The 10,308-nt window shown below is 37.5% G+C and overlaps 1 protein-coding gene across 1 annotated transcript in view; it reads right to left on the bottom strand.

The window, feature by feature from the left end:
- Positions 1-124: 124 nt before the first annotated feature.
- Positions 125-10,308, bottom strand: part of CTNNAL1 (catenin alpha like 1) — a 58,833-nt gene continuing 48,649 nt past the window's right edge. The window contains exons 13-19 of the mRNA XM_014834463.3: positions 8,365-8,415; positions 8,117-8,271; positions 5,029-5,077; positions 2,174-2,230; positions 1,919-2,032; positions 1,158-1,241; positions 125-1,019 (exon numbers count right to left, since the gene is read on the bottom strand). Of these exons, the coding sequence (XP_014689949.2) occupies positions 954-1,019; positions 1,158-1,241; positions 1,919-2,032; positions 2,174-2,230; positions 5,029-5,077; positions 8,117-8,271; positions 8,365-8,415 (576 nt within the window). The 3' untranslated portion in view covers positions 125-953. The remainder of the gene's footprint in view (positions 1,020-1,157; positions 1,242-1,918; positions 2,033-2,173; positions 2,231-5,028; positions 5,078-8,116; positions 8,272-8,364; positions 8,416-10,308) is intronic.

Below are 10,308 nucleotides of genomic sequence, written 5' to 3'. Positions count from 1 at the left end.
AGAACCTATAAACAGGATCCTGCAATCAAAACCCCACCTCAAAGCAAACACAAGGCTTTAAACCCTAAGATTAAAAAGACTAAAGAAAGATGTTTGTTTATAATGAACATTCCAAAGGCACATATTTAAAATGTATGATTATTCAGAATTTATTTCAAACAGCTTCTTAGTTCCATCATTCTGTGTCTTATGTCTTCCATTCCATCAGTCACTACTGAGAAGGAGAGTTCAAAAAATATTTTTTAAGCCAGTAAGATAGGCTTGGAGTTCGAGCTAACATTCAGGGCAGAGAGGCCAGATATGCTAGAATGAGAACCAAAAACCATCTCCTAGTAAGCTCCAGGACTCCACGGAGTCAGCTCCATGACCTTGCTTTTGGGAATGGGAGAGGGCCATGCCTCACAACAGACAGCCTGTGCTGTGTGAAACGTGTGTCAGAGAACAAACGCGTGCTACCAGCATGGATGCTCTGTGACAGAGGGGACAGCAAAGAGGGATGGTCACAACTGGTGGACAGAGGGATTGAAGAAGAGTCCACAGGTTTAAGGAAACCCTGTGCTGAAAATCAGTGTTCTGGATGATAAGCTTAAACAAAAAAAGAAAATAGGAAGTTAAGGTAAAATATGTCAAAGGTGAGCACATATTCAAAACAGCTTCTTTGGATTAAACTGTCATTAAGACAGTTTGAATATTTGGTTTGACTTTTAAAGAACATTATCAGTGGCAATGTCCCATTTTAAAATCATACTGCAATTAGCATCTAGCAGCTATCATGGCATTTATTAGTTGTCAAAAAGCTTTACAATCAGTTTCATGATCAGAAAATAAAGCAAGATTTCAGTATTGTTTTCTTTATAAAATTGTTGAATTTCTGAAAATATAAAGTATCATTTGCTTTCTAAAAATGTCAGCCTTGTCACGTGATGTTCCAGGGATCTGACCCCAAAAGCTTCTCAAGTTTTACCATCCACAGAGTCTTTATTTGTAACTGAGACCCATCTGTTGTTTTCCATCTGAAGCTGGAAAGAGTTAAGACAATTAGTTTCTGCTTTACTCTAAAAATAAAGATTGCAAAATTAAATAGTAACTATTTTCTTTTGCATTTTCCTTTAAGGTAGCTTTTGTAATGTCAGTTGAAGATAGAAAAACTATCTCACCTTTTTCAGCAGTTTATAGCAAAGTGAAAGAAGTTGGACCAAGATAGCCATCATGGATCTTGTCTTTGTAATACACTTATCAACCTATAGTGACAGAAAGCAAGCAAATCAAATTCCTTTACAAAGGGTACTTCAAAAGACTATCATCTATTTAGTTTTAAAATGATAAAATTTCTCCATTATGGAAACCTAAGTGATCTTGAAAAGTCTATAGATTAGGGCAGGTGAGCTGACCTGAGGCCCTGGAACACAGGTGCAGGGATTGCTGCCCAGGTGTCATGCCGACTTCATGGAACCCCAGGAAGAATGGACGGAAAATCAACCTGTTCTACTTCAGGCTGTTTAGGAGCTTCTCAAAGCACTCCAAATAGTGGAGTGAAGCCCAACTTTGCAATTCCCTGCACTCTGCGTTGTTGGCATAAGTCCAATTCCCTAACACAAAAAATGAGGGCCCATACTCTGAGGAGTTTGTGCCCTAGTTAGACATGTGATGACATCAGGATTTACGGGTAGCTGCTCAGTGCTGTGGAATTAATCATGTCCAAAAAGCTAATTTACTTGGTGAACCTACTGCTCCCTGGCGTCAGTTATAACTGCAGGTAATAAGTGATTCTTGAAGTCATGGGATGAAAAAGGGAAACAAATTGCCCTTCTGTGGGTATTAACACTTTGAAGAAAAAGGGGCAGGAAGCTAATCTGATAAACCAAGAAGTGTGAAAGTTTCTAAAATGTCTACCTGAATAACCCACCCGCCCTTTTACCTTTAGAAACACTTGATTCTGCAAAGGTGTCTTAGTTATTGTCTGCAGCTGGTGGCACAGAGGAATCAGCTTGTTAATTTCCAGGAGAAGCATAAGTTTGTCATCATCTTTTAGCTGAAATGTAATTTAGGAAGTTATAACAATTCCAACAAAACTCCATCTTTTAAACATTAAATACCTTTATACCTTAATAATATACCCCCAAAGTGGGTCCTCGTGACATACCACCAGCAGCAGGCAGTAGACCTGTCTTACCTGTTTTGAGAAAGCTTGTACACTTGCAGCAAGCTGTAAGCCCTCGTCAGCAAAAACCTGGTGGAAAGGAAAAACATTACTACTTTAGATGTTTTATGAATAGTTGGTAAGAAATCTACTCATGGCTAATTTCATAGAGAATTTTAAACCTGAAACTTAAACGTAAAAGGTCTGCCATGGAACTCCTAAAGTGTTTCTTGTACCCAGGAAAACACGAGTTTAACCATATTCAGAAGGAGATTTTCCAGACCCGATGAACAATCAACCCCTGCAGAGGCTCCTCCACACCTGGACCCTTCCAGGTGCTCCGGAGGATCACAGAGCCCTATGATACTTAACCATACAAAGTATGTCTGCGCTTCTGAAAGGATCCAGAGCTCATTTCTTAATTGCCCCACTTATAAAAGGGTGATGAATCTGAGAGCAGGAGGTCAAAAGGGTTAGCTTCCAGCTAAGCAAGAAAACATTTGTCACCCATACACATTCCTTAATCACGCATTTGAGAGTGGTTAACCAGCTCAGACTGTTTGTGACTGTTCACCATGCATTTCACAATTCAGTAAGGAGAACAGGATGCTGGGGAAAAACAGTGAAAAATAAGGCTGGACACATAAAAATATTCCAGATGATTCTTTTAAATAGTATGTAGAATATTCTAGAGAGAGAGAGAGCAGGGGAGTAAAGGGATGAAGACTAAGCTTTAGGTGGCAGCAGTAAAAATGAAGAGAACAGGGCAAATTTTGAGAGTAATTTGTGAAGAAAAATAACAGGTATTGGTAATAAATTAGATAAAGAATATGAAGAAGAGGGAGGCAATAAGTTCAGGGTTAACTTTAACCCTCTGTCCAACAGACTTAGCAGCTGGCTGTCATTGGATTAACTGATCTCAAAGGCAAATAGTCCTTTGTATCCTTCCTGATCCTTTAGGAGGGAAACCAATGAGTGTAACACCTAGATTCTAACCAAAAGGAATGACTCACTTGCCCATATGTTCTTCATCATTCCACGTTACCACTTCCTGTTTTACACATCTCTTCCCTTCTAGCCTGCCAACCCCTTGGGGGCAAGATCCATGTCTATTTCATAGAGGATCAGGGTTTAAAAGCACCTTAAAGCTGCTGTCTCCCAAATCTCTCTCTCCATTTCTGAACCATCCTGACACCAGTGTTTTATATCCTACTTGAGCAAAACAAAATGCTTGATTTCCACCCTCTAAATCTGGTGTTCTCCCACAATGTTCCCTTTCTCAGTAAATTGCACTACCATTTACCCTGTTGGTCAAGTCAAAACCTTTTAAAACATGGGTCAGATCATGCCACGGGCCCTCAAAACCCTCAATGGGTTTTCATCCTACTTGAAAAAGTCAGAGTTCTTCTCATGGCTACAGAGATGTCCTGTCTTACCACTTCCCTTCTGACTCACTCCAGTCCATGCACACTTGCCTCCTTCTTGTCCTTCAGATACCTCCAGCCTGCCCCTGCACCTCAGGGCCTTTGCACGTGTTCTGTGTGCCATGCCAGATACCCACTCTCTCACTTCATTAATATCTCCACTCAAATGTTACCTCCATAGAGAGGTCCTTTCTGACCACCCGTCCATCACCACTCCCTTCTTATCCTACAAGGTTTTATCTCTAAATACTTATATATAGGCATTATATATTTAACTTTTTACTGTCAGTCTCCTCCCAGTAGAATGTAAGCTTCAGGGCAGCAAGGGCTTTGTTTTGTTCACTTTCCTCCACAGAGCTCTTATCCCCAGGGTCTGACACACAGTACAAGCTCAGTAAATATTTGATGAACATCTTAGGTTCGTCACAGTTAGTAGACAATTCAACAGACACCGGTTTAATGAATAAGCTCACACTGGAAGAAGGTGACAGTGGATCATTTGCAGTGAAATACCCCCTATAGTGTGGTGTGACTTAGAATGGCTATGAGCCAAATAGAAGGAATCTAGAATTTTTTCCAATTGTTTTAAGGTAAATAGTTCACTTATAGTCAACTTGGCAAAAAAATCCAAATGAAATATTTTCTATAATTCTTCTGACTCTGCTGACAATCATCCTCTCAAGCTGAAATCCCTTTCCTGAAGCAAGGCTCAGGTGGAAGCATGTGGGAATGTCAAAGGAAACTATATAAAGGTGAAAAAGTGACAGAAATTTCAAATTTCAAATGCAAGAATGCTCTGGTTCTAGACAAGCAAACAGACTAACATGAGAGTTAGGGAAAATAAGGAAGTAATCTTGCAACCCACTTGCCAATCTAAAGCCTCCAACTACGGGAGGAGAATTAGAGACGGGCCTATGTGACGTTCCATTAGACCCAGGGGCACAAGGGTGGGTGTTGGTCTGTCTGTCTCTCCCTGAGTGCCCTGAATCAGCAGGAATATGGAAGGAAGGAAGGAAATGAACATGTACTGAGTACTCTCTCATGGTCTCAAGCCTATGACAGATGCTTTCGTACGTGTTATTCTCATTTAATCAATATCATTCATCCAATTCAATGATGAAGAGGCCAAAAGCCTTTCTAGCATTCAGGAAAGTATAAGGGTATGCATCTGCTGAGAGGATATTTTCCTAAACCTATTATTGCATCTATTGATTGTCAACAAAGCCCATTCTGCTTTAACCCTATAAATATTTGTTTTTTTTCCAAGAAGATAACCAAAAAACCTCCACAAAATGCTACTGCAAACCCTCTACTTTTCCACTTTTCTACCATTCTGTATAGTACACATGTGTGTGCACAGGTAAGCACACAAAACACAATATAGTAAATCACTTAGAAAACCAGTTATTTCCTACTTTTAGCCCAGAATTAAAGTAGTAGCATACAAATGCAAATAAAACATACCTCTAGTTGATGAATTAAATCCTGGGAAGTTTTCAGTGGCCCCTCTCCTCTGAAATAAATTGTTAAGGAGGTAAAAAGTCATTACCTGGAAATTGGTTTTATAATATTAAAGCTTTAGAGCACTTTGTGAATTAGCAGATCGATCCCAAATTTTGAAGACTATTGAATAGACTATTAATATCGTGACTTTATTCTTGAAGCAACTTTAGTATTTGTTTATTACTTCTGAGGGTACTTTTAAAAATTTCAAGCAAACATTCTATACATTAATTTTATAATGTAAAGAAATTTAAAACTGACAAGTTATACTTGTTTTATTTTTTCTGTTTAACCTTTTTCATTTTGCTTCATAAATTAAATATGTGAGATCTGATATTATGTCTTAACCAAAAGTCCTTTGTTGCATAATGGAAAGGGGATCAGACCAAAAGTCAGGAGAATTCACATTTCTAATTCTAACTTCAATTCTAGTAGGAACTCAGAGGTCTAACTTTGAGGAGCCATGTCATTCAAGTTTCAATTATGAGTCTATAAAATAACCATAACATTTGTGCTACCACTCTCATCAGAAGATTAGGGAGTATCAGATGGAGAACCACCAAGGAGCATTAAGACCTCTACAAATGAAAGCTAAATTACAGCAAAGAGCAACAGAAGGCATTAAGAGGAGCCGTGGACTAGACATGAACCAGAAGATCTGACATCTAGTAGCTACTAGTTCTGCCCGTTAGCAGCCTTGAGATGTGAACAAATTATACCAGTCTGCTGATAAACTCTTGTGAGGATCAAATGAAATCATGAAGCAGAAACCACTTTAAAAACTATAAGGCACTGGTAAGTTTGAAATTTTTTTAAACTAAAAGGCACTAGAAAACGAATATATGAATTATTAAGACATATTTAAGAAATTATATAAAAGTTTTAAGACAACCTTAAAAAACAGCCTGAGGAAGAGCTATCAAATTGCCCAGGAAAACTACAAAACTGGGTACTCTGAAGGCCAACAGGTGGGACTCAAAAGAAGCAACCAAATGAGGCTGGTAAACCACAGCTCTTCAGAGGAAACAAAAAATTGCTGGGGGGAAAATAGGTATGCGGACAGTGAGGGTAGGAAACAAAGCCGGCTTGAGATTTTATATTACCAAGACTTTTTGGCTCTGAAACAAAAAATGCTGACCATATCATCCTGAAATATTCTGAATTAAGAAACAAGAAATAAAAGGGGCAGTTACAGACTTAAAAAAAAATTCTACTGATGAATCCTGTGTTTGGGAAGATTTTATATAGCCAACTACATTCATTAAGTAATAATTTATTTCTCCAGTTTTTATCAGTCAAAACATTTTTCTAAAAAAGATCTAATTTTTATTACCATGAGATCACTAGCATAATTCCAGCCAAAAATAAAGATCTTTGTTATTTCAGTTAATCTGTGCATGTTTAGTGTGGGTAAACAAAGGAGTTCCATTTTACTTTCTTTTGCAGACTTGACTCATCAGATTTTTTAAAGTATGAACTAAGAAAGGAAGTCAAAGTTAGTTTTGGGAAGACTCAATCCCAGGAGAAGCTTGCTAAGAACGATTAAGAACAAAGGAAGAAAACCACCAAAGAAGAAAGTTCTCCAGTGATGGAAAATATGGAAAGGCATTAACGAATGACTGCTAAAGAGAGGCAAAATTACTCAACTCCTATCATTTCTCCTTCACCGTCCAGAGAATGATCTTGAAAAGGTAGAAGACATTATCAAGATGGAAATGAATGCTTTTTCCCAACTCCTCATCTTCTTTCCATATGAAGGAATCTTCACCAGCACAACATCCCTCACTTCTCTCTGCTCTCTCACTTATTCCACCCCATAGAAGAGGATGGACATTTATTTACCTTTTCAGTCTTTTTGGTGCCTTCGCAAAAATAAATTGGACACTGTAACCCTTTTTCTCCTTTTGCTCTTGGAAGTAAAGCTGCCTTTGGGATTTACCTGCTTTTCCATGTGTTTTAAGAAATAGGTTGTGCCCTTACAGGGTAAGATTCTTAATTCTAGGGATCATTTTTAAAAAGCTACTTGCCTGTGGCTATAAAACTACATTATCCAATATCAGCTTTATCAATTTAAATGTTACTGGCCCCATCTGCCTATTCTTTTGCTTCTTTTTCATTTTGTTCAGAACTTGGGCAGGAAAAGGACTGCTATTTATTGAGTCCCAAAGCCAACACAGATGTAGAGATCCTAAGTACTTTAACTGAGCTTACATCTCCAGACCAAATGGATTGCATTCCAGAATACTGAAACAACTTGCAGGTGTGAACCACTGCTGAAATTTTCAAAATCCAAATGAGTAGGAGACGGGCCACAACACTAGAAATATCAAGTATTCTCCAGGTTTCCAAAAATGAAAAAGATAGATATTAGAAAATGAATGAAAGGTTTAAAATCATTCCTTGAGAAAATTCTGGAACAGATCATCAAGCAGGTAATTGATAAGTTTTTAGCAACAGGGAATTACTCTACCATAGGTATAGATTATTATAACGAAAGACTGTGCAATGTGATCAACATTGACTTCAACAAGGCATTTGATCAAAGAGTCTTGTAAGGAAGACAAGTCAGAGAATGTAGGTCAGGTAAAAGTAAAGCTGGGGAAATTCTCTGCTACATAATAAATGCTGATTCATGGAGACTCTTGAGATTTCCCTATTGAGGCAGTTGGCCTCATGGTTCTATTCTTTGATCTGTATCTAATCAATCACTTGCATAAATATTTGAAAGGCATGTTTTCTAAATTACTGATGCTGGCTGGGAGAAAGACTCGTTTGATATACAGGATGATAAAAAGCAGAATGCAGAATTATTTCAAAATTATGGAAAGAATGGGACACAAACTTAGAAAAGGATCTCTTCTAAATCTAAATCCTAATTAAATAAATGTCTTCTTCTTGCATTCACTTAATTGTCATAAGAACTTCTTAGAGACTTTTTACCATATATTTGACACTGACTTTAACTTATCAATGATTTAACATGGCACTTTCTCTTTACACCAGATATTATTAAATTCATTTAAAAAGATCAGAACGTAACTACATTTACCTGGTAAATAAATAAAGAGAATAGGCCACACGGGCCATGTTCCGTCCACATCGAACGATCTCACTCTCCTGATCCCCCCACTTCTCAATCTCGCAGTTGGCATCAGAGGTGAGCAAACCCAGCTTAAGTCCAAGCTTTGCTATCTTGGCTTGCTCCTACAAAACATCCATTTTAATCACAACAATTTAGTCATTATTGAGGTAAAAGGAAGATTAGAGGTAAGACTACTACAAAGGAAAAGGTCTTACCTCAGAGTCAGCCTTGTCTGGCTTTAATGATTTCAGGTTTGCATTATTCTTCTGTAACAATAAACAGATTAAGACATACTAAAAGCAGCACAGTTAACTGGGAGGAAATACAGTAGTAATAGAAAGCACAGCAAAGTACCTGTAATAAAATTTTAATTTAAACATTTTCAGTACATACTTAAACTATATTCAATTGTTTAAGTTAAAACAAACAACTAATTGTCAATACTCTACTAGTATGTGAGTTCAGCTTTGAAGGGGTAGTTAGAAACCTGGGGCCGGGGAAAGCAGATCAGAGTCTCAGAAGGACTTAAAGACTTCCACAGTCTTCTCAGAGTCCAGTTAGTATACTCCAAGACCTCCCTGGCTCCTCTGTTAAATTATTCTTATGAAATGATGTAATAAAATTAGCCACCATATGTGGTTGTCCGTATGTTCTTAATGTGATGACTCAGGAATTCAATTCCTTTAACCAGTTTGCCCTTTTGAGGGCTAAATTTCAGCATCCTAGTTTCACTGACATCCTGATTCCTCATCCTATATTTCAGGTTGTAGAGAACATTATACGTAGAATTTAGGATTTAATATTTGAACCTGGATGTTTGATGGGCCCCTATTTTTGAAACAGCAAGTTTGTTTTTATGTAGGCTATATGGAACTCGGAATATATTTCCCCAGGAGAAGAGAGAACATTGTACACTGGTTAGGTTAGAAGGCTGGCCCACAGATGCCTATTTACTTGAAGAATAGAAACCACTACCAATATCAGCGTTTCTCTGAAAAATATATTCAGAAGTTCTCTGGAAATGGCGGCCCAGGTTGGGCATTCCTTTCATTCTGGGATCTGGTGGGAACTCCCAGGGTTGGGGCAGGAGTTCCAGAACAGCTGGGCTGGTGGAGATAAAGAGGCCAGGAGATGCAGGGAGCCATTTTATTTTTAAGGAAACATTTATTTAAACTACACACACACATTGAGTATATATTCACACATATCCACACAGTATAAATTACTGTGTATAAAATACTGTGTATACTATGTATGAAAACATAACACTCGTGTCTGCTTAGCTTAAGAAACATCGTCACCAATATTTTTGAGATATACATGTACCTCTCTGTTTTTGTTTTTCCCTTATTATTACCATGACTTATTACTTCTGACCAGCTGTTCTGTTACCAGTTTCACTGCAGCACAGAACAGTCTCAATTTTTCCCTTTTTGCTATCCCATAGTTTATAAGTGCTCGTTTAACATACAGATTTCCTAATGCTGTTTACTATAGAAGAAATAGGAGAAGTTAAAGGGCAGAAAATAAATAAAGGAAACTATAAGGTTCCACACACACACACACAAGCTGCTTCTTATGTCCATTTGAAAATAAATGGAGATGACCACTGATCTCTTTGCTCCCTCCTGTATAGCCACATCATCTCTATCTTCTTCCCTAGCCTAGGGTCTATAAAGCAATTGATAAAGCCTTTACGAAAGTTAAGAATAGCCTAGAGGCTTTTAGGTTTTATTTTATTTATAATTTTACACCCCATCTTATTCTTTTACATTTAGTTGTGTTTTCATTATTTTTATTTTTACTTTTACAAATTATTATTATTAAATTGTTTAATGGAGACTGAAAGAGAATTGCCTAAAAAGGTACAGAAACTATCTTAATAATGTAACCAAGCTTGCCATCTAGTGGACACTATTTTGGAATGCAGTCAGATGAGTGAGTTTCGGTTACGTAAAGCCAAACATTTCAAGTCTCTAAATATAAATAGCAGGACATATTTTCATCAAGGTAGAAAGCATTAAAAAAGTTCTTAGCTTGTAGAAAATGGTTCCAACATGACCTTGTGCATTAGACTGAAGATATGAAGACCAAAAATACCTCCAACTTCCAATTATGACCTCTTATTAATCATAAAATCTGTCACCTACCTGTTCCCT

The sequence above is a fragment of the Equus asinus genome, chromosome 10 (assembly GCF_041296235.1).
Source record: "Equus asinus isolate D_3611 breed Donkey chromosome 10, EquAss-T2T_v2, whole genome shotgun sequence".
In the NCBI taxonomy this organism is placed as follows: Eukaryota; Metazoa; Chordata; class Mammalia; order Perissodactyla; family Equidae; genus Equus; species Equus asinus.
Note: the sequence above shows the minus strand (reverse complement) of the source record. Positions and strands in the feature narration are given on the sequence as shown.